We start from the raw sequence: 23,914 nt of genomic DNA on the forward strand, positions 1-23,914 counted from the left end.
ATTGTCAACTTCATCGTCCCTTACATGCAGCAGAATATTATTTGAACCCTGAATTCTTTTATAAGATTAAATCTGTTGGATTTGATACAGAAGTTTTGGGTGGGTTATATCAGTGCGTTGCAAGATTAATTCCCAGCCTTGAGGTTCAAGATAAGATTATTCATGAATTATCTTTATATAAAAATGCTGAAGGTCTTTTTGGAATTCCAATTGTCGTTCGATCCAGGACAACTACGCCTCCAGGTATTAATAATTTGATATAATTAATTTCATATATATTATGTTACTATGTTATTGCTAATAATAACATAAATTTTGCAGCTGAATGGTGGAGTCTATTTGGAAATTCCACCTCGAACTTACAGAAATTTGTTATCAAAGTACTTAGTTTGACATGTAGTACTTCGGGTTGTGAGCGAAACTGGAGTGTCTTTGAGCATGTAAGTATTCCTAAATATTTTTGTTTTAATTTATTTATTTATTTATTTAGATATATGTATTAATATATTTTTAAATTATATGACATAACAGATTCACTCGAAGAGAAGAAATCGGTTAGAACATCAACGATTGCACGATCTTGTTTACATAAAGTATAATCAAGCCTTGAAGACTCGTCATGATTTGAAAAATAGATTTGATTTAATCTCATTGCAAGATATTGATGATTCAAATGAGTGGTTAGTAGGAGAAATGGGTGCTAACTTGCAAGATGCTGAAGACGAGCTTGTATTTGAAGATGATAGATTGACATGGGGAGATGTGGCAAGAGCTTCAGGTGCTAGAGAATTACAAACATATACAAGACAGATGTCAAAGAGAAAAATGAGTGCAAAAGCATCAAGCTCGGCTCCTGCTATTGTTGAAGACATAGAGAATGAAACCAGTGATTTAAAAAGCGCTAGGCGCCGAAAGGCGCCAAGGTCCAAAAACGCCCGAGGCGCTAGGCGCTCGCCCAGGCGCTCGCCCGAGCGAAGCGAGACGCTAAAATATAAAAATATATAATATAATTAATAAATATAATTATTTAAAATTTTAAATAAAAATATGCTATTAAATTAAGAAAATCTAAGATACAAAATCACAATGTCACATTAACAAAAAGTTTCAAAATTCAAAACATTAACATTTTATATCAAAGTCATTCATCATAATCAATATTATCGTCATTTTCACACAAATCATCTTCATTGAATTCGTCTTCTTCCTCTTGTTCTTCGATTCCTTCCTCTTCATCAAGATATGTTTCATTTTCTATGTCTTCAACAATAGCAGGAGCCGAGCTTGATGCTTTTGCACTCAATTTTCTCTTTGACATCTGTCTTGTATATGTTTGTAATTCTCCAGCACCTGAAGCTCTTGCCACATCTCCCCACGTCAATCTATCATCTTCAAATACAAGCTCGTCTTCAGCATCTTGCAAGTTAGCACTCATTTCTCCTACTAACCACTCATTTGAATCATCAATATCTTGCAATGAGATTGAATCAAATCTATTTTTCAAATCATGACGAGTCTTCAAGGCTTGATTATACTTTATGTAAACAAGATCGTGCAATCGTTGATGTTCTAACCGATTTCTTCTCTTCGAGTGAATCTGTCATGTCATATAATTTAAAAATATATTAATACATATATCTAAATAAATAAATTAATTAAAATAAAAATATTTAGTAATACTTACATGCTCAAAGACACTCCAGTTTCGCTCACAACCCGAAGCACTACATGTCAAACTAAGTACTTTGACAGCAAATTTCTGTAAGTTCGGGGTGGAATTTCCAAATAGACTCCACCATTCAGCTGCAAAATTTATGTTATTATTAGCAATAACATAGTAACATAATATATATGAAATTAATTATATCAAATTATTAATACCTGGAGAGGTAGTTGCCCTGGATCGAACGGCAATTGGAATTCCAAAAAGACCTTCAGCATTTTTATATAAAGATAATTCATGAATAATCTTATCTTGAACCTCAATGCTGGGAACTAATCTTGCAACACACTGATATAACCCACCCAAAACTTCTGCATCAAATCCAACAGATTTAATCTTATAAAAGAATTCAGGGTTCAAATAATATCCTGCTGCATGTAAGGGACGATGAAGTTGACAATTCCATCTTTCGTCAATGATTGTAAAAATTTTCTCATATTTTTCTTCATTTTCATTAAAAGATCTTTTAATCGTCTCCTTTGCTCTATCCATAGCCTCATAAATATATCCCATTGCAGGCTTATTTTCATTATCCACCAATCGAAGGACTCGAACAAGAGGGCCCATTACCTTTAATATATAAACTATATGATTCCAAAAAGGATGGCATTAAGATGATATCAGCAGCCCTCTTGCCTTTTGCTTCTTTTGCTTCTTTTGCCCATTTGCTTGTCACCCATTTCTCAGAGGTAAACATATTTCTCAGAGTATGTTTTTGACGATGCACGCTCTGTAATGTCAAGAATGAAGTAACAAATCGGGTAACACCATGTCTCACTAATTCTTTATTCCCTGTAAATTCTCTCATCATATTCAAAGCCCCAATGTGATTATAAAGAAATCCAACAACAAAAATTGCCCTTTCTAAGGTTTTCTTGATTTCTAAGATCTTTCCAATATCTTCCAACATTAAATCAATACAATGTGCTGCACATGGAGTCCAATACAAGTGTTGTCTTTTTGATTCAAGCAATTTACCTGAGACAAAGGATAACAAAAATGATAAGACTTAAGAGTTTAACACACTTAATTGAAGATAAAATAATTAACAAAATCAAAAGATGAATATTACCAGCTAAAACATAGTTGCTTCCATTGTCGGTTATGATTTGAACGATATTTTCTTCTCCAATTTCTTCCACGAAATTGTCAAGTAAATCATATATCTTGTCTCCAGATTTTACAAAAGATGAAGCATCTATTGACTTCACAAACATAGTCCCTAAAGAACAATTAACCATAAAATTAATTATACTCCTGCGCCTCCTGTCAGTCCAAACATCTGACATAATAGAGCAACCATGTGTTGCCCATGATTCTTTATGACCCTTTAGTAAGTCATCTGTATAATTCAACTCTTTTTGCAGCAATGGAACTCGCATCTCATAATAACTTGGAGGATTTAATCCTGCACCATATCTTCCAATAGCTTCAATCATATCCTTAAAACTGTCTAAACGAGTTGTACTAAGGGGAAGACCAGCCTGATAGAAGAAGCGAGCAATGTGCTGAATTGTTCTTCCTCTTATTTCTTTATCACAAGCATCACTTATATTTGTTTGTCTCAATTTTGAGCCTTCTGCTTGCCCTTGTTGTTTCTGGGATCCTTGAAGCATATATAGATCCATCGGTCCTTTTCTACCTTTTTTAGTACTCATAACTTCTTTTCCCTTTTTGTCGTATACTCTTTTTTCACTTGGGTTAATACTCGTAGAATAATCTTTTCTTCATCTCTGATATGTTCAACATTGCCTTCTGGTAAATTCCCATAAGATTCATTCTTTTGTGTCTTCTTTTCATTCATATAATTCAGCAACTCTTCTTTTACCTCAGGTGGACATTTTTTGCAAGCTGCTGCATTCTTGAAATTTCCTACTAGATGTTGTTTTGCACGAAAAATACCACCTCTGGTAGTCTTATCGCAGAATATGCAAGTCACTGCATTAGGATCTTTCGGATCCTTCAAATAATTATACTTCCACGCAGGATCTTTTTTTGATACCATTGGAGACTCTATTGAGTTGCTTTCTGCACTTGCCATTTATGTTGAAACCTAACAATAATTTCAAATAAATAAAAATTAATAACATTAAAATCAAAATAATATATTATTAATCTATTAACAGAAAATTAATCATTTTAAAATTCAAATAAACTTAATATTAAGAGTATAGTGAGCCTGATGAAGAAAGGAGGAAGCAGCGGCGAGTGGCAGCAGCAGCGACGAGCGGCGGCGGCAGCGGCGAGCGGCGGCGGCAGCAGCGGCGAGCGGCGGCGGCGGCGACGGCGAGCGGCGGCGGCAGCAGCGGCGAGCGGCGGCGGCGGCGACGGCGAGCGGCGGCGGCGGCGAGCGGCGGCGGCGGCGGCGGCGAGCGGCGGCGGCGGCGAGCGGCGGCGGCGGCAGCGGCGAGCGGCGGCGGCGGCGAGCGACGGCGGCGGCGGCGGCGAGCGACGGCGGCAGCAGCGGCGAGCGGCGGCAGCAGCAGCGGCGAGCGACGGCAGCGGCAGCGGGAAAGGGAAAGGGAGAGGAAGGCGCGAGCAGCGGGAGGCCTCGAGGGAGGCGCGAGCAGCGGGAATGCTCGCGGGAGGGCTCACAGGAGGCGAGAGGGCTCGCGGGAGGCGCGAGCAGCGGAAGGGCTCGCAGGAGGCGCGAGCAGCGAGAGGGCTTGCGGGAGGCGCGAGCAGCGGGAAGGCTCGCGAGAGGCGTGAGCAGCGACACCGACGAGCAACGGCAGCGGGAGCAGCGGCAGCGAGCGACGAGATCGCGATCGGGATCGAGAGCGGCAGCGGCAGCAGGTTAGTGTTGGGTTAGGGTTAGGGTTAGGGTTAGGGTTATATCGGTTTAGTTGGTTCGATTGAACCAACTAATAACCGAACCAGGACCGAACCAGACCTAAAATTCTGGTTCGGTCGCCTTGGTTTACCCAGGCGCTCGCCCGAAGCGCCCAGCGCCTGGGCTCGGGCGAGCGCCCAGCGCCTGGGCTCGGGCGAGCGCCCAGGCGGCGCCTGTTTGAAGCGCGCCGCCTGGGACATTAGCGAGGCGCTCGGGCCTCGCCTCGCCTCGCCCGAGCGCCTAGGCGAGCGCCCGAGCGCCTTTTGCAATCACTGAATGAAACATATCTTGATGAAGAGGAAGGAATCGAAGGACAAGAGGAACAAGACGAATTCAATGAAGATGATTTGTGTGAATATGACGATAATATTGATTATGATGAATGACTTTGATGTAAAATTTTATTGTTTTGAATTTTAAAACTTTTTGTTAATGTGACATTGTGATTTTGTATCTTAGATTTTCTTAATTTAATAGCATATTTTTATTTAAACTTTTAAATAATTATATTTATTAATTATATTATATATTTTTATATTTTAGCGCCTCGCTTCGCTCGGGCAAGCGCCTAGCGCCTCGAGCATTTTTGGACCTTGGCGCCTAGCGCTTTTTAAATCACTGGCTCCTTCAGCAACTCCATCAGTGGAGTTGCACGCTTCGAATACCCCGCTATGAAGCGCCGGAAGTAGTTGACGAAACCAATGAAAGATCTTAACTCTTGCACCTTCTTTGGAGTTCGTCATTCCGCAAAAGCTTGCAGCTTTGATTTGTCCATCCGAATGGAATCATCACCAATTCAAAATCCCAAAAATAATATCTTCGTTTAAGCAAAGTAGCACTTCTCCCTTTTCACGAGCAAAGTGTTCTCCTTGCGAACCTTGAAAATTATCCGAAGGTGCTGGACATGCTCCTTGAGCGTTTGGCTGTAGACGACGATATCGTCCAAGTAGACAACCACAAACTTATCCAAATACTCCTTGAATAGTTGGTTCATAAGATGGAGAACGTGGTTAGAACGTTGATTAAGCCGAAAGGCATCACCAAGAACTCAAACGCTCCATACCTAGTCACGCAGGTAGTCTTCGCTTCGTCGCCTTCAGCAATACGCACCTGCCAGTACCCCGACCGGAGGTCAAGTTTGAAAAAATACTTGGCTTTGCTCAATTGGTCGAACAAGTCCACGATGAGCAGGATGGGATACTTGTTCTTCACCGTCACTTTATTGAGGACTCGATAAGTGAAGCATAGTCGGAGGCTCCTATCTTGTTTCTTTTGGAAGAGAACTGGAGCTCCGAATGGTGCTTTAGAACTGCGGATGAGACCATTGCTTAGTAGTTCACCTAACTGCTTTCTGAGCTCTGCCAACTCTGGAGGGGGCATGCGGTAGGGTGGTCTCGCTGGAGGCTTAACTCCTGGCTCCAACTTGATGTGATGATCCACGCCTCTACGTGGTGGCAAAGTCTTCGGCAACTCGGGTGGCATAACGTCTGTGAACTCCTTCAGGACGTTCGCCACCATAGCAGGTTCATGAATTGCCTTCTCGTCAAGTGGCTCTAGCTTCATAGCAGCCACGAATGTTAATTCACATTTTCGTACCCCTTTCTTCAATTGTAATGTCGATATCTGTAGGGGGTCCTTGGTTCCTCTCCGAGAGACGGGAACCACACAGGGGTCGTCACCACACATCATGCATAGGGAGTTTAGGAACGGCATTGGCACCAACTTCGTCGCGTGCATAAACTCTATTCCAAGAATCACTTGGAAGTCGTCCAATGGCACCGCCATCATGTTCGTGCTCCCGCTCCATGTTCCGATCTTGATGGGAACTCCCTTTGCCAACCCGGAGATTCGCTTGGCCTCCGAGTTCACCGCCTTCATTCGACTTTGGTTCTTCTCCAATATCAGCCCAAGTCGCTTTGCTTCTCGATCGACAATAAAGTTGTGGGTAGCGCCCGTATCCACCATTGCACGGTTCGTTTGGCCATTGAGCTTAATGTCTACGTACATCAGCTCGCTACTTCCTGCTTTTTGTAGCCTTGCCTTCATGTTCTCCCCCACTTGACCCCGCATAGCGTTCAACAAACGCATTGCTCTCATCCGGGGTCCTTACGACTCCTCATCGTCGCTGTTGGATTCTGAACTACTCGAACTAAGAGCGACAACTTTGCCCTTGTCCGATCTGAGGGGATGGATATAAGTTGTTAAAGCATTGAGTGCCTATTTCTGTGGGCAATCTCTCACCATGTGCGGCCCTTCGCACAAGAAGCATCCACCAGGTTTTGGGGCCTTGCCTTTTGAGCTTGGCCCTTTGTGGGAGTTCTTCCTTTGCTCGCCCCCGGGCTCCTTCCCTAGAGAATATTTTGGAGGGCAATTTCCTGAAGCTTGTTTCCTTTTTCCTAATTTTTCAGAGGAAACAAAGTCGGTGAGCCTTTCTGCAGTCAGAATTGCCCCGATCACATCGGTGACATTCCTTCGATGCAGTTCTTGTTGAGCCCATGGCTTCAGACCATCGAGGAAACTAAACAATTTATCCTTTTTGGACATGTCCTGTATGTCCAGTATTAGTGCAGAAAATTGCTTCACATAATCTCGAATAGAAGTACTTTGGCGGAGTTGTCTCAACTTCCTTCTTGCGACGAACTCTGTGTTCTCCGGTAGGAACTGTGTTCTCAACTCCCGCTTCAAGTCCCTCCCATGTGTCCACTCGACATCGACCTTATTCGATCTCCTCCCAACGGGTTCGCCACTAAAGTTTTACATCTCCGTTCAGATACATGGTTGCTACAAAAACTTTAGTATTTTCCGAATCAGACCTTATAGCTCGAAAGTATTGTTCCATGTCAAACAGGAAATTCTCGAGCTCTTTAGCATCTCTTGCACCTCCATAACAATGTGGCTCGGGTGCCCTCAAGTTTTGTGGCGGTGCAACGCGGGTATTGCTTCCTCCCGCATTCAGTGCCCTTGTGAGCATAGTCACCCTGAAAATGAGTTCTGCCACGACTTCCTGCAGATGTTGCACGGAGTCTTTGGTGTCGTCTAACAGTCGATCGACTAGGGCCTCAACTTTGTCGATCTGGGATTCAGCTTCTCCTTGCGAGCTCTCTACCCCAAGAAGCCTTCATTGGCCATGGTAGAATTCCTCCAAGCTCGCTTCAAGAATATCCCATATTCAGTGCTCTTGTGTTCATAGGAGAAAAGAGAGGAAGGAGGAAAACAAGGACTTTAGAAGGTAGAACGAACAGTTGTCAGTCCACAAACAACTACTCACCGAGTATCGGGCACGAAGGTAAGTTCCCGTCAAGTTAACATGCAAACTTATGAAGAGTTTTTCAACGCCCGACAATATACCGAAGCCCCATCCAACCCTGTGCCCCCCGGGGGGTTCCAAGTTGCTGAGATGGCTAACGTTTTGGGCACTGCAGCGGGCTGTAGAAAACAACCCGTGGCACTCGAAAACGAAGCCATTTTGGGGCTTTTTGGCCCAGCGCGGTGAGCAGTCGCACTATAGTAGTGCAACATGTTCGAACATGTATTTTTATAAGCAAAACACACAAAACCAAAGCAAAACAGACTGCCATGTCTCTGTACAAGCATGCAAAAGCGACGAACGATTCGTTGAACGAAGTTGTTGCGAGTGCGCGACGATCATTCGTGACAGCTCAATAGAGGGCGGTTCGCGTGCCGGTATCCTCTCAAACCGATATGTACCAAGCGGTGCACATCGAAATTGAAAACCCTGGTATACAATGCATTTTTTTTCAAGCAGACCGAAGAATGACCTAAAAGAGCCCAATTGCAGTAGTCCAAATATATATGCCCTTCGCTTTGTGAGCGAGCTTGTTTATCTTCTCCAGGCACAACCTAATATGATGATGTTAGTGAACTTCGGCACCATATCTTGTAGTGGCTGCACCTCCCTGTTGGCATTCTGACAAAAGCATAAATGCATCCTTCTTTCTGCAGTTCCCTTTGCTAATTCTCCTGTTCGATGCAGTGAGGAAGCATAACAGTGGTCTGACCAGAAAAGAATGAGCATTCTTAATTTAGTGAACTCTTTAATTCTGGAAATACTGGTGGCATAATAATATTGTCAATATTTCAATTTGGTGAAAGGTATTTTGTTTTATTCTGAAAATGCTGAAAGAATGACAGATGGAATTTAACAAATAAGGGAAAAAGTATAGCACGAGTATTGTGTTGATATTAGCATTGCAATAAAGATTTAAAATCTTGTTTCCTTTGTATGACAACCATGGTTAATATGAGTATTGTGTTTGACTGAATACACCCTTATCCCTCTTGAGTTTTTCTTGTTCTTGGAATTTATTGAGTTTATATTCTAAGAAGAAGTGATTAAAATCCTCTATCTTGTTTGGCATGTTGGCCAATAATTCATAGTTAGATCGTACAGAGCATTCTTCATGGTAAGCGATATAGTAAATTTGGGCATGAGATGTTATTTGTTTAACAGAGAGAGGAAGAAAGACAGACAGTAAACATAGTGGACATTAGGTAATGATTTTAAAAAGGTCCTTAAGAAGAATTTAATAGATGTAACCATTGATACACTGACTTCAGTTGTCATAAACTTGATTGCAAATCACAAAAAAAATAATTAAATAAAACAAAAGAGGAAGAGGCCAGTAATAATAACATATATAAATGCTTAAGCAGAAGGTTTTACCTGTCATAGGACTCTGCCCTTGTATATGCCTGGATTACCCAGTTATATGTCTCGGTATCAGGTTTCATGTAATCTATAAGATGATGCAGTAATCAGTTGCAGAAGCAGTTCGGTTACCAATTCATCAAAGCATGATTACTTAGATATACTACAAAATCATTGACATATAACAGCCAAAGTATCTAATAATAAAACAGAACTGGTTCATGATCAAAGTAGAAAAATAGAGTAGCAGTTTCAGCTTTGCCACTAATAAAAAAAAGTAAAATCAAACTACATAGAAATTGCATATACAACTTTAAAATTAAAAAAAAAAAAACACAAGCAGAACACCAAAGAGGATTACAACAAAATAGAAGTGTAGAAAGTACATAATCTCCAGAACATTTATCAGTGGTATTTATATAGTTTGTTGCTTTTGGTCAAGCAATCCTGATTTCAGTTGGAAACAAGGCCAACTTCAGGAGGTACTTTAGAACCTAATTCATTCAGTGGGAATAACAACTAATGCATGGCAAGGATTGAAACAAAATGGCAACAAGCATTTATCGAGTTCCTACAGAATCACAACTGTTGAGCCCAATTTTCTAGCTATCTTAGTCTACCTTATGCATTATTATGATGTCAGCATTTCAAAGTAACCACCCTTGCTTTTGCTACAAAATTTTTCCTATGCTAGCTATAATTCCAACCCCTTCGACATAGATATGTGCCTCAGACTGTTCCTCAGTGCACATTTATATACCATTGCTTGGTAACTATATTCTTGATTTTTTTACTGTCAATTAGTAAGTTTAGTTCCTATCTGCACACTATATCCTCTTTGCTTTCACAAAGAGATACAGAAACATTTCAATGTTCTTGTCTTTACCACACCTAAGTAGTTTGTTTAGAGCAGTGATTTAAAAAGCGCTAGGCGCCAAAAGGCGCCAAGGTCCAAAAACGCCCGAGGCGCTAGGCGCTCGCCCAGGCGCTCGCCCGAGCGAAGCGAGGCGCTAAAATATAAAAATATAAAATATAATTAATAAATATAATTATTTAAAATTTTAAATAAAAAATATAAAAATATATAATATAATTAATAAATATAATCACATTAACAGTATAAATCTGCTGACGAAGAAACGAGGAAGCAGCGGCGGCGAGCGACGGCAGCAGCGGCGGCGAGCGGCAGCAGCAGCGACGGCAGCGGCAGCGGTGAGCGGCGGCAGCGGCAGCAGCAGCAGCGGCGAGAGGCGGCAGCAGCAGCGGCAGCGGGAAAGGGAAAGGGAGCGGAAGGCGCGAGCAGCGGGAGGCCTCGAGGGAGGCGCGAGCAGCGGGAAGGCTCGCGGGAGGGCTCGCAGAAGGCGAGAGGGCTCGCGGGAGGCGCGAGCAGCGGGAGGGCTCGCAGGAGGCGCGAGCAGCGAGAGGGCTCGCGGGAGGCACGAGCAGCGGGAAGGCTCGCGGGAGGCGTGAGCAGCGACAGCGGCGAGCAGCGACAGCGAGCGACGAGATCGCGATCGGGATCGGCAGCGGCAGCAGGTTAGGGTTGGGGTTATATCGGTTTAGTTGGTTCGATTGAACCAACTAACAACCGAACCAGGACCGAACCAGACCTAAAATTCTGGTTCGGTTTACCCAGGCGCTCGCCCGAAGCGCCCAGCGCCTGGGCTCGGGCGAGCGCCCAGGCGGCGCCTGATTGAAGCGCGCCGCCTGGGACATTAGCGAGGCGCTCGGGCCTCGCCTCGCCTCGCCAGAGCGCCTAGGCGAGCGCCCGAGCGCCTTTTGCAATCACTGGTTTAGAGCAGTATTCTCAGCCAGTATTCTAGGAAGCGAGTTGGCCAATCCCAATCACTTTCAATGACAAGGCACTTTTGATGGAAAGAGAACATGATTGAAGATAATGTGCTAAAGCTGAATATCTACTTATCTGTTATTTATTGCCAATGTATCTAATAGGAAAAAAATGGAGTCAACAAAATCTAACCTAGCCAATGTGATTAAAAGACAGAATTATTGATCCCAATTGCTAGGTCACAGAACATAAAAGTGAAAACAGTCATTTCACTGAGGCAATAACCAGAATCATCTCAGAACACAAAAAAGTCATTTCAGGATCAATTCATAACAAACTGCAATAACCACAGTCAAAAGAGTGCAATTCAGGATCAATTAATGAGTAATTAGCATATTGCCAAAAGAGCGCATTCTAGTTCCTAAACACTAAAATGCACAAAATCACATAAAATGTTGTTGATCTTCCAACCAAATGCCTTGCACCTAATATTGGATACAAAGCATCATGAGGTAAGTACCTTCGCTGAGGCAAAGATAGGCAGGGTTATAGATTTATTTCACTCGAGAATGAAATGACTGCAAACGATGAAAGAAACTAAGAAAGAAAGAAAGAAATAGCTAAGAAAGTCAATTGTTTAATCAAAACACAAGTGGTCAGGGCTCCTAGCTTCCTTCCAGGTACATTGATCTTCCACCCAATCGGATTTCTTGTCGCTTTCACAACCATGCAATCTGCTTCCAAGGAGGTTCCGTGAAAATTCTTCTATTCCATGAAAACCTCCAGCAAGATTAAATGCTTTTTCATTCTCCAGGCAGTAACCAGATTCAAAATATTAACACATGTAAAAGTAGCCAGGTTTAACTCTTATTCTGGACAACATTTTGGTCATAGACATTCAAACCTTCTATACTGTAATAGAAAACCTCTTATCAATCTAAATTGTGCTATGATTGGTTAGGAGAGTGAAGACCTGCAAGACATGAATGTTGTACATGGACTATCTATGCATGTTATGATTCGTGCAGTGCATGTCAAGCACATGGGTATGAGCTGCAGCAATCACAACAAAACCACACAAGTAATTTATAGATTATGTCAATGTTGATGATCCAAGAAAAAAAAGCATGGAACAGTTCAGAATATATGTCTGCTTTTCTGACATGCCTTCGAGTCAAATTAGGCAATCCACAAGCACAGCATGATAAAATATATATTATGCCAGTGGTTGGCACTTGGCACAACACATAAACAATCAAGTAACATGATCAAACCATATAACTATATAAGCAACTCTATTTCACCATTAAGGAGCAAAGGATTTCACAGTAAGTTAATAAATGACGCCATATAGCAGCTCCATGAGAAATAACATGATCATACAAGAAACATAACTTCTTTCTGATTGCATAGATAGATATGAATACAAAAAAAGAAATACTAGCAAAGATAATGATTATTCGCATGACCTTAATCCATAAAGTTTGTAAGATTGTTAACAGATAATTTACTAGCAGTGCCAAGCAGCTGAGTTGTTTGATCTGTCATCAGACATACGACTTAAATCAAAGAATTTTTACAATAAACAACCAAATGCAATTGAACATCTCTAGTTTGCATAATCATCAATTAATCAAGTAATATAATAATAAAAGAACATCATGAAGAATAAAATAACTGCAATAACCTCTGTGTAAGATATATACCTTCACCCCCATACTCCATGTTCTCAAATGTTGCAAAAGCTATTTCTGGAATTCCACAATTTGCCTGCACCATGATGCCAAGAAGTAAACTGTAGATCAGGAAGCATGTCTATGAACAACCAGTAAAAAGGAACTAGAATTTCCATGCAGTGGATATAAGTTTTGTGTTATAAAGAAAGAGTATATTCTCCAACAAAAAATGGAGCAATAAACTGTAACTAATCCAAGCAAGAAATCCCTCCTATTTTTAACTGTAATGCAAGCAATCTGCACCAAGAAGTCTATACCTAAAAATCCATTTCGTCTACTGATTGGTATTGTGTTCCAAGACTTGAGAGAGAATCCTGTGTTAATCAGACATAGAAATCTACCTGAATGTGCATAATGCCGTATTCTTGCAAAGACAGTTCGCGGTCAGATAAAGAAGGGTTGTGCTTTACATTTGTCAGAAATCTTAAAACATTGCCTAAACAAACATGAATGTTGACCTTTAAGATTCTGCAGATAAGTACCAAAGTTATTTTTGACATCAACATTTTTGCTGCATTTTTGTTACATGATCCATTCATAACAAATTATTCTCTAATTAAAGCCTAGAACAGTAGCAAATCTTCAATACCAATCTCAAGAAGAAAAATTAGTGGCAAAAAAAAATTTAGCAAAAATTTCAATTCCCTGAAGCTTAAAAAGAAATAAACAAATAAGCAAGATACACCTTAAGCTCCAAAAGGTAAAAAGAAACATGAGGGAGTTAGACCTCTTGTGGCACAAAGCTTTATGTTGACTGATAAAATTATACAACTTTTATATCTTGCTACAGTAAGGCACACAAAAGACAAAATTACACACAAGCATGTTATCAACATTTTTGTAATAATGATATTTTTTGTTGAGTTTTTGAAATTTATGTCAACATTATAAAATACTCAAACACTACCTGTACACTAAGGAGACAGTTGAAATGAAATGTGGTAGCCATTCTTCCTGCAGCCTCCATCTCATATGCAATGGTCAAAGCATTAGAATGATCTCCAGCTTTGCAGTCTTCTTTAATTAAAAGATCATAAAGTTCATCGGTGGCTCGCAAACCTCCTTTAGCTCCTTTCAAAAATACAGTATTGGCATCTTCCAAATGGTGATTATGGACTAGCTCCTCTAAATTCAAACAGAAATATTCTTAGAGAACTCTGAGGTAAATGAATCTCTAGATCTAACCAACAGATAAGTATCCTACCAACAAGGACTAGCCAAGCCTTCTGGATATCAAACTTCAATTTTTCCATTGCACCCAGAATTTCCAAGCCCCTGGTTGCATGACCTCTAGAGCCAAACAAACGAATCAAAGCAATAAAAGTTTCATGCAGAGGGCGTAGGCCGGCACTTAATTCTCTTCTCAATGACTGCATCTGCATAGTATGCAATATATATCCAGTATGAGAGTGTTGTCAAATGAGAACACAACAGAAAAACAATAAGAGACAAATTACTATACTCTATAGATTTCGTGGTTTATCTTGCAAACATGGAAAAAAACAAGAAAATGATGAATTAAGTGGCAATCTAACTGGAGAAAGAGAATAATATAGTCAATATCTAGGTTCGAAAGTTGACTCTGACTAATTATCAGATCCCAGACACTGAACAAAATATTATGATGGCAATGTATTACCTCCAGCCATCCCATGTTGGATGCAGACTATGAAATAAGATATTATGTAAACTGCTAGTATTGTATCCAGATTTGAAGTTGATTTGATTAAAGGTATTTTTGTAATTTATATTTCAACTTTTGGATGGTTTTCCCAATTGGATTAGGAATAGGGTCTGAATGCCAGGAATAATGCCACTAATATGAATCCTAATTTTGCAAAATCGGATTAACAGTAGAATGTAGACAATAATATGAATCCTAATTTTGGATAGTTCTTTAGATATATGAATTAAATCGTATCAGGGGGTAACAGAGCAATACCAGAGTATAATTTTGAGGATCTACAGGAACATGGGATGCCAGGAATAATGCCACTAAAAATCTGATTAGTTCTTATGATCTAGATAGGATGTGTGAGATTAGTGTGGTGTAGTGGTAGCCTGCTTCATCATCAGGAGTTGTTATACTTGAGAAGTTTTAGTTGATTTAAATAGGGTTTTTTTGTAATTTGGATTTTAAGTTTTAGATGATTTTTCTAATTGGATTAAAAGCAGTGATTTAAAAAGCGTTAAGTGCAAAAATGCGTCAAGGTCCAAAAATGTCCGAACGAAGCAAGGGGCTAAAATATAAAAATATATAATATAATTAATAAATATAATTATTTAAATAAAAATATGATATTAAATTAAGAAAATCTTGCAAAATCACAATATCACATTAACAAAAAGTCTCAAAATTCAAAACAATAACAATAATTTCAAATAAATAAAAATTAACAGCATTAAAATTAAAATAATATATTATTAATCTAATAAATAAAAATATTGTTACTAGTATACAGTTAGCAATATACTGTTAATAGTATACTATTGAAGTGAGAAGAGTGTGAGTAAGAGGAAGACCGACGCTGCTGACTGAGAGCAGCGACAGCAGTAGCAACGGTCGCGACAGCAGCGACAGTGGCAGCGGCAGCGGTAGCAACAAGCAGCGGCAACGGTAGCAGCGAGCAGCAGAAGCGGGAGCAGCGAGCGACGACAATGGCAGCGGCAGCGGTAGTAGCGAGCAGCGGTAGCGGGAGCAACGACAGTAGCAGCGGCAGCAGCGAGTAGCGACAGCGGCAGCGGTAGCAGGAGCGGTGACAGCGGGCAGCGAGCAGCGATAGTTGGAGCGGGAGCAGCGACAGTGGCAACGGTAGCGGTAGCAACAAGCAGCAACAGTAGGAGCGGGAGCGGCAAGCAAGGTTAGGGTTGTGAAGTCGCGAGAGGAAGGCTGATATCGGTGCTTTAGTTGGTTCGATTGAACCAACTAAAGCACCGGAGATCGAACCAGACCTAAAATACCGGTTCGATCGCCTGGTTTAACTCAGGCGCTCGCCCAAAGCGCCCGACACCTAGGCTCGGGCGAGCGCCCAGGCAGCACCTCTTTGAAGCGCGCCGCCTGGAAATGAAGCGAGGTGCTCGGGCCTCGCCTCGCCCAAGCGCCTATTGAAATCGCTGATTAAATGTAACGTCTGATTGGAGATAAGAGTTAGAGGCTTGGATGGTCTTCATAATTGGATCAGGAGTAGAATGTGGTTAGACAATAATATGGAAAGAATCCTAATTTTGGAAGTGGATCCTAGCACTGTGTGATTTCTCAATATACAATTGAAGTTGTATATAGTAGCTGCCACATGCAAAATAAGGTTGAACCAAAATTGTTAAGTGATATGCTCAAACGATCTCAACTATGACATCAAATGATTTATATGTTACAATCCAATATCAAATAGCGACTTCCAGTAGGCAAAGCCCGGTATAGTTTCAATCTTCAATCCTTACAAAGCTAATAATAAGTAGATCTAGGGCAAAGATGTGTGATAACTGATAAATGAACCAAGTAGAGAAGATAAAATTCAATTGGGAGAGAGATAAATACAATGGTGGTGGAGGTTTTATTATTGTCGTGTCATGCAACCCACGCAGAGCTTTTCATGGGATTCGATTCAAGTGAGAAATTCTCTGATACCCCAAAATGACACACATCAGACGTTGACTATGAAATAATATGATGCATCTAAAAATGTAAAAAACAACTCATGGGAACATCAATTTAGAAACAAAGACATGATGTTTTAAGCATCGTAATGCTCCAGGGTAAATACTTCAAGCAAATTGTTCATTGAGAAAACTGAACTTAGAAGACATGCTTTGATTATGGATTATGTCAAAAAAAGTTGGTAATAACTCTAATAACATTGAGTCATTTAGGTTAAAGTTTGAATTTATCCATAGTTCAAAAGTTTCTAACATGGTTTTCATAATAAATTTACATATGATGGTTAAGCAAGCATAGGCATCTTGAGACTTGTTAACTGCCCCAGCACTGGCGAAGCTGCCTAGCTGACCACTTGACAATGCCATGAGTTCTAGTATTGGGAAGAGTGTAAAGATTTAGATCAATCACAAAATCAGAAAACGAGAATATTAGACACTGTGATGTGCTGGTAAGTCAATGCATTCAACGATTAGACAATAACTATTAATAAAGAGAACTGAGATATTAGATTAATATCTATTTCCTTGCACATTATCTTTGAGAGAAATATAAAATAGGAACATGATTCCTTAGTCCTCATTAGTACTCTGTCGTACAATGGATTTCCATTATTCTCAATCTTTAAGCTTTGAAAATTATTTCATACATTAATGTGCAATTGATACATAAGAAATGAACGAGAAGAATATCCTCCTACCACTATTCTTTTCATGCCCTCTCTCCTTTTGGCTTGTACTCAATAGCCAAGCACCATCTTATTTGCCTCAAGTAACTTAACAATTTTACATGTGTTTAGTTTAAAGACCATATAGTGCTTTAGGCTTGTTTAAAGAAATATATATATTCTTGTAATTTAAGAATTTACTTGCAACAAAAATATGCCTTTGGCCATTCAGCATTGCGTTTATCTTATTTCCTACCTTTTCATTTTAGTACCTTATAAATTACTTGTTTTCTCCTTTCTGCAGTTTATGATCGATGATTCACAAACAAGGATGCGAATATGCAATGAAGATATAGGTATCACTGCTTTTTTCCCATACAAAGTTCAATTCTTTAACATTCATTTATATTTCTCAGACCCTTAGTTGTCTTTGAGAACTTATTTAGCCCTAATCTTTTCAACATTGCAAATGATGCTCAATCACTAGGAAGGGGCAATCTAGCTCTTCTACAGTATCAATGTTAGATGATACCTAGACTCATATTCTAGCCAAATTAGGCCCTAGCCTCCTACAGGCCATCTGCATTTTTCCAGATATTCCTTCGATTAGCTTCCTTGTTAAATAATATACATGGAACTAATCGTATTCAAGTGAAACTAGTCGATCACAATTAATTTGTTGACAAATTCATTATCATAAGTCAAGATTCATATTTCTAACAACAACTAAATTACAATCACAATACTATGGCGTGCATAGTTTCTTCAAATATTACTGCTTCCATGAATAATGTCAGCCTCCAAGAGTCGCTTTCTTGACTTCAACAACACAATATCCAAAGCGCAGAAAAGAAAACGCACCGCGCCCTCCTCGTCACCGGAAAGGGTGTGAGAGACGACGAGCCCATGGAAAGAACGCGGCCCAGGGCTAAGCCCAGCGGCAACCATGTCGTATATCACGTCCGCCACGCCAGCCGGGTCGCGGCTCCTGGCGCGCCACATGAGCTCCTCCATGAAGGCGAACCTCAGGCCCTTTTCCACGGTCGACACCGACAACCCACCGGAAGAAGAAGAAGACAGGGAATCGGGATCGTCGTGCCTCGATTTCTTCTTCTTTCTGCGGGATTTCCTCTCCGTCGCCGGGAAGGCGTTGAGGACGGGAAAGGCCCGGGTACTGGGGGCGGAGGGGAAGGCCGACCGGTAGGAGAAAGGGGACGCGGAGGACAGCGGAAGAAGAGCCATTAGTGTCCTCCTCTTCTTCCTCCACGGTTCGCGTTTCGTTTCTGGGGTTGCTTGGAATGGTCGGAAGTAAGGATGAAGGCAAGGAAATGGATAAGGGAAGGAGAAGGGTTTTGGGGAAGCGAGGGTTTTAAATAGGAACATCCAAAATCTTTCATTTTTAATCCCGTTTACCACTTCTTATTTATTATTTTCTCTGTAGCCTCCCAAATTACACAAAATACTCTATACCTAATTTGTATATAATATTTTTTGATAATATAAATGCTAAAAAGAGTAAATGATACTTATTTTTTTATCTATATCTATTTATTTTTCCTCTATCATCAGCTTCCACTAATTTTTTTTTTAATAGGTAAAGATAAATTACCTTTATAATTTTCTTCTTTTTAAACTTAAAAATATTTTCACTTATTCCATGACAATAGACTCATGTCTCGTACACTTAGTATCACAAATCAACTCGATAAGAAAGAAATTTAAATGATACTTCTTTTAATCTTTTTTTTTTTTTTCCTCTGGTCATCAACTTCCACTAGTTTTTTTTTAATAGGTAAAGATAAATTATCTTTATATTTTTTTAAAAAAATGTAAAAATATTTTCACTTATTATATTAAAATAGAGTCGTACACTTAATATCACAAATTAACTCGATAAGAAAGAAATTTAAAACTACTCAAAGAAAAAGAGTTATAACACTTTGTAAACTTAGATATCGATACTTTATTAGGCAAGCTCAAATAAGTTATTTATAGCCCTAGAAGATTTTTAAAATAAAGTAAAAATTTTAATGACTTGGAAGTACTGATGATACTATTATAATTTTTAAAATAAAACTATACTATTAAACTTTGATAATATTACCATCATCATAGATAATACCGTTGATACCATCTCTCGGAACAACTTTAACCACGTATTTCGCCTTTCAATATTCAATTCTAGTCCAATTTTAAGTCTAACAACTAGTGCGAGCTTTCACGGTAAATGAGCTTTATTGTAACCTAATACAAACTCAAAATATCCAAGATAATCTTGACCAAAATCTTGACTCATAAATTACTCGTTCGACTTCAAAATATTGATCGAAACTATAATATTGAACTTTGATACTACCATCGGTTATAATTTTTAAAACGAAACTATACTATTGAACTTTGATAATACTATCATCATCATAGATGGTACCATTATCGCTTTAAGTAGTACCATCAATGTAGTTTTTACTCGTCCGAGATACCTGTGCTGTGATATATATATATATATAAACCACGACACCTATTCTCTTTCCCGCTCAGTTACCATGAGAAATAGGAACGAATCGAAGGGGTCCACTGACCCGTAAAATCACAGCACAGGTATCTCGTCGAGTAAAAAAGATGGATTCTCTTTCATATATTTACAAATCACAGCACGTAAGAGAGTCCAAACTATACTTACTGCCTGTTTGATGTAGTACCCATAAGAAGCCTTGCTTTATGGAATGCTTTGATTCCGGAGTTGGCTGATCTTGTCACCGATAATTTTCTCTCTTAATATAAATTAATTATTATAAATAAATATATTATTTATTTAAATTATTAAATTTTTATTTATATAGTATGATTAAGGAAATGGTTAAAATTAATTTTCTTAATTATGTGTATAAGTTAGATATTTTACCAATCAATTAAATTATTAATTGATTTATTTTCAAATGGGTGATATGATTTTTAAAAAGTAAATAGTTTATATTTTTTTTTTGTGTGTTAACCATAAGCAATAAATATTATATTTCTATCTTTATACGTGAAAGTAAAATAAAAATTAAATTATTATTTACCTTTCAGGGGAGAGCTCATCTTATTCTATACAAAGAGGTTCCTACGTTCTTATTCTTAATTGAGCTTGATAATAGAAATATTGAGGAGAGGATTCCCCAATTAGAGGATCCCGAGGAGAGATATGATATTTTATTATTTTTTAATTAATTTTAATTTTTGATATTATGATTATTCTAATTTTATTATGTATAATAATATTTTAATTTTAAAATTTTATGATTAATAAATAATGATAATTGATTTGTGATGTTAGAATGATTATTTGACTTATAATGGTCTCTCAAGCTTAAGCGAATTTTAAGATTGATTTAATTTTATTTTTAGATTAATAAAATAATTCTAATCTATTTAATTAGATATATCTATGTTTAAGAATTATATATGAATTTTTATGATTTAATTAGTTTTCAATATAAGATCATGAATTTATATTCTTTAATTTATGAATTTAAGTTACTCTTTTCTAATTTAAAATTTTTAAATCTAATTTGAAAAGAAGAATCTAACTAGGGTCTGACCTAAGTCACATTGATCTACTAGACTGGGTCGACTCAACCCTTATGACCATGTACGATTCAACACATATGGATAAGCATGACCCAACTCCTATGATCATGTACGATCCAACTCATATGACAATGTATGATTCAGCTCATGTGGTCATGTAAGACCCAACCCATGTGGTAAGGTATGACCTAACCTATGTGGTCAGGCATGACTTAACCTATATAGTCATGTATGATCTAGCACAAGTATAACCCAACCCATATGACTAAGCATGATCTAGGTCATGTGGCCAGACACGACCCCAAATTATGTGTCTAGGCATGAGCTAATATGCGAGCTAAGCATGATTTAGTTTAGTGGTAACGCTAAGCCTAACTTGGGAGTAAGGCTCAACCTAGTCGGTAAAGTTAGGCTTGCCTAGCTATGTGATTAGTATTAGATATATCGTCGCTTCTCTATCTATCTTATTGTACCTCAGCCCAACCTATTACTTGGGATAGACATGTGCAACTCACATGACCCATTTAAGACTCTTGAGGGTTTGCTCGGTTTAGGTTAGCATTATATAAAATAATTAAATTTTCTCTTCTTTTATTGATTTGAGCTTGTTAATTAACTAAATCAAATAGGTTTGATCGGTTCAAGTCGATTTAGGGTGATTCCATATCAAATTAATCAGTTCAAACCTACTTAACCTAATCGAAGTTTTATTTGAAGGTGTCATTTAGAAATGATTATTGGTTTTCTACTTTATTTAAGTTTATGATATTGATATGATTATTATCATGTAATATATGTGATTATGCTAGTGGTCTAGCATAATTAAGTACGGTCCCCCATCTTAGTACTACTCTCGCCCATGCACGCTCAACTTTGGAGTTCTGATAGGATCTGATGCATTAGTGCTAATATGATTGCACCCGTGCAGCGTTCATCATCTGTCACCTTATTGCATGTCACGACCTGCGATGTGATAGGCGAAACCGCCTGCGTGCATTGCGCGCGTCACCGGTTCGACCCCAGTGCGCTAACAGCGTAGCGGTCACGGTAAATTCCGAACCCCAAAACCATCGCCTCGGAGGTCTATGGGAGAGGCTTTCGTAGCTCGGGGCGTAAAAAGGAGTGTAACACGAGAACTTCCTAAGGGGTCACCCATCCTAGTACTATTCTCGCCCAAGTATGCTTAACTTTGAAGTTATGATGAGATCTAGTGCTTTAGTGCTGGGATAATCGCACCCATTTTTTATGCGTCATCCCTTGCTTATGTGCACGTCACGGCCGGCGCATCAATGACCGGAGCCCCTTGCGCGCCGCGAAACCATCAGCGCTTTCTTGAAGGATCTCAGAATCACTCTTGCAAGCTCTCTCCGAGCCCCAACCCAACGACTGCATATCGATCACGGCAAGCGCACGCTGAAACCATCGGCACTTTCTCGAACAATCTCGGAATCGCTATTGCGACCCCAGTGAGGAAAGCTCTCTCCGAGCCCCACGAGACTGACTGTGTAGCGGTTATAGCAATTTCGAGCCCCAAAACCATCGCCTCGGAGGTCTACAGGAGAGGCTTTTGTCGCTCGGGGCACAAAAAGAAGTGCACCACGAGGATTGCCTAGGGGGTCACCCATCTTAGTACTACTCTCACTCAAGCACCCTTAACTTTGGAGTTCTTATGGGATATGGTGTTGTAGTGTTGGTATAATCGTACGTGTTTTGCATATGTTGTCCCTCGCTTATGTGCACGTCACGATCGGCGCATCAACGAGAGCCCCTTGCGTGCCCCGAAACCGTCGGCGCATTCTCGAACGATCTCGGAATCGCTATTGCAATCTCTCTCCGAGTTGGACTAGCACTATACGACATAATCTAATTTACTCTCTCTTTATTGATTTGAACTCACTAATTAATTAAACCAAATAGGTTTAATTGGTTTAAATAGATTTAGGATAATTCCAGATCGGTTATATAAAGATTTGAAGTTGGTTCACTTTGATCCTATTTATGATTTGATGAATTTAAAAATTTTATTTGAAGATATCGTTTGCAAATGATTATTAATTTTTTATTTTTTAAATTTATGATATTGATGTGACGTCGCCTTCATAAGTAACAAATATAGTGAATGTCATAGATGTGGCAGGCCTATAAAATTTTGGCTTTATCATTGGAGCCAAGGTGATGCAATTTTTTGTTTTGATAAATAATTTGGATTTGGGTCCTGATTTCGGAGTTGTTTAACAGATACGTATTTGAGGGTGAGGCGAATGGAGTTGGTAAGGTGTGTTTTTGATGGGATGAATTTAATAAATATTGTGGCGTGAATGGAGAATAGGAAGAAGCTCTAAGGCTTTTCTGAGAGATGGCCCAGCGACAAATAAGATCACTTTGACAAGGGTCCTCCTGGCCACTAAATTTCTCGCGAGCTATCATGTTACCATCATAGTAGGGTTATATGGTGAGAATTTTCTGAACGATGCTTTAATTGATATGTACTCAAAATAAGCAGTTACTTTTTATATTGCAACAATATTATCAGCAATGTCAAGATTTAGTAAAAACTGTGATTCTCCCACAAGATATTGTGCTGCTTCCACTTTTAGGACCAAATCTTGATGGTTTTGAACAATGCCATATCTTACCTGTAATCTACAAGTGGAAGGATAATTGGATAAGTTACTATAATGTCACATCACACATGTATGTCTTGTGGTCATTATGTAATGTTTTGTTAGTTGTGAGAGGATTTGTAACTGATTTATGACATCATTTTGAATTTGTCTGTTGTTTAACTAACATTAAGTTTATGCTAACTTCTCGAGAAGGCTCTTGAGCTAAGTTGGGGATGGAATTTTGTGAACACATGATGTGAAGGCACCTCTTTAGTTACCTGCCAAAAGGAAGAGTGCATTTGGAAATACTCGATAATACCGTGAATGTTAGTGACAAAGGCTTAACCACAATCTGCATGTATTCCCATACATTGGTTTTTTTGTTTCTGTCTTTAGAGGAAAGTTGTGGAATCTCCCTGTTGCTTCCCCGTCCATGGATGCTTAGTTTAAGTGGTCGGCAATTAAACTCAGTTCTACATTTATGTGCTAACTGGTTATATTTTGAACCATCAAAAGATATTATCAATATCCAATGTTCTTTTTCATGCAGTTATCGTAAGATGAAGTAGTTGAACAGACTTATATTCTTCACTACTGTTGATTCTTTTTAGGAAGTCAAAAATTGAGGAGAGCGTCCCCATCGCTTAGGGACACATACTCTCCTCA

The 23,914-nt window shown here is 39.3% G+C and overlaps 2 protein-coding genes and 2 pseudogenes across 3 annotated transcripts in view; all 4 read right to left on the reverse strand.

Annotated features, from left to right (window-relative positions):
- The window catches only part of LOC135638980 (uncharacterized), a 33,934-nt gene extending 15,519 nt beyond the window's left edge, over nt 1-18,415 (reverse strand). Inside the window, exons 1-5 of the mRNA XM_065152626.1 lie at nt 17,934-18,415; nt 13,955-14,126; nt 13,658-13,875; nt 12,721-12,784; nt 9,241-9,313 (exon numbers count right to left, since the gene is read on the reverse strand). Of these exons, the coding sequence (XP_065008698.1) occupies nt 9,241-9,313; nt 12,721-12,784; nt 13,658-13,875; nt 13,955-14,126; nt 17,934-18,314 (908 nt within the window). The 5' untranslated portion in view covers nt 18,315-18,415. The remainder of the gene's footprint in view (nt 1-9,240; nt 9,314-12,720; nt 12,785-13,657; nt 13,876-13,954; nt 14,127-17,933) is intronic.
- On the reverse strand, nt 889-3,869 carry LOC135637751 (uncharacterized). Of its 2 annotated transcripts, XR_010496364.1 has the most exons (3): nt 2,796-3,869; nt 1,685-2,701; nt 889-1,597 (listed from the first exon to the last, which is right to left on the reverse strand). XR_010496364.1 is itself a non-coding variant. In XM_065150518.1 (2 exons), exons 1-2 carry the CDS (start codon nt 3,379-3,381, stop codon nt 2,253-2,255), a joined length of 1,035 nt encoding a protein of 344 aa, XP_065006590.1. In that variant the 5' UTR covers nt 3,382-3,869; the 3' UTR covers nt 889-2,252. The 2 variants fall into 2 exon arrangements, 1 of the variants encoding a protein (XP_065006590.1); XM_065150518.1 differs by having other exon boundaries at nt 889-2,701.
- A 3,346-nt stretch (nt 18,416-21,761) lies between the features above and the next one.
- LOC135639257 (5S ribosomal RNA) lies at nt 21,762-21,880 on the reverse strand (annotated as a pseudogene).
- A 350-nt stretch (nt 21,881-22,230) lies between these two features.
- LOC135639270 (5S ribosomal RNA) lies at nt 22,231-22,349 on the reverse strand (annotated as a pseudogene).
- Nucleotides 22,350-23,914: the final 1,565 nt, after the last annotated feature.

The sequence above is a fragment of the Musa acuminata genome, chromosome BXJ3-5, assembly GCF_036884655.1.
Source record: "Musa acuminata AAA Group cultivar baxijiao chromosome BXJ3-5, Cavendish_Baxijiao_AAA, whole genome shotgun sequence".
NCBI classification, from domain to species: domain Eukaryota; kingdom Viridiplantae; phylum Streptophyta; class Magnoliopsida; order Zingiberales; family Musaceae; genus Musa; species Musa acuminata.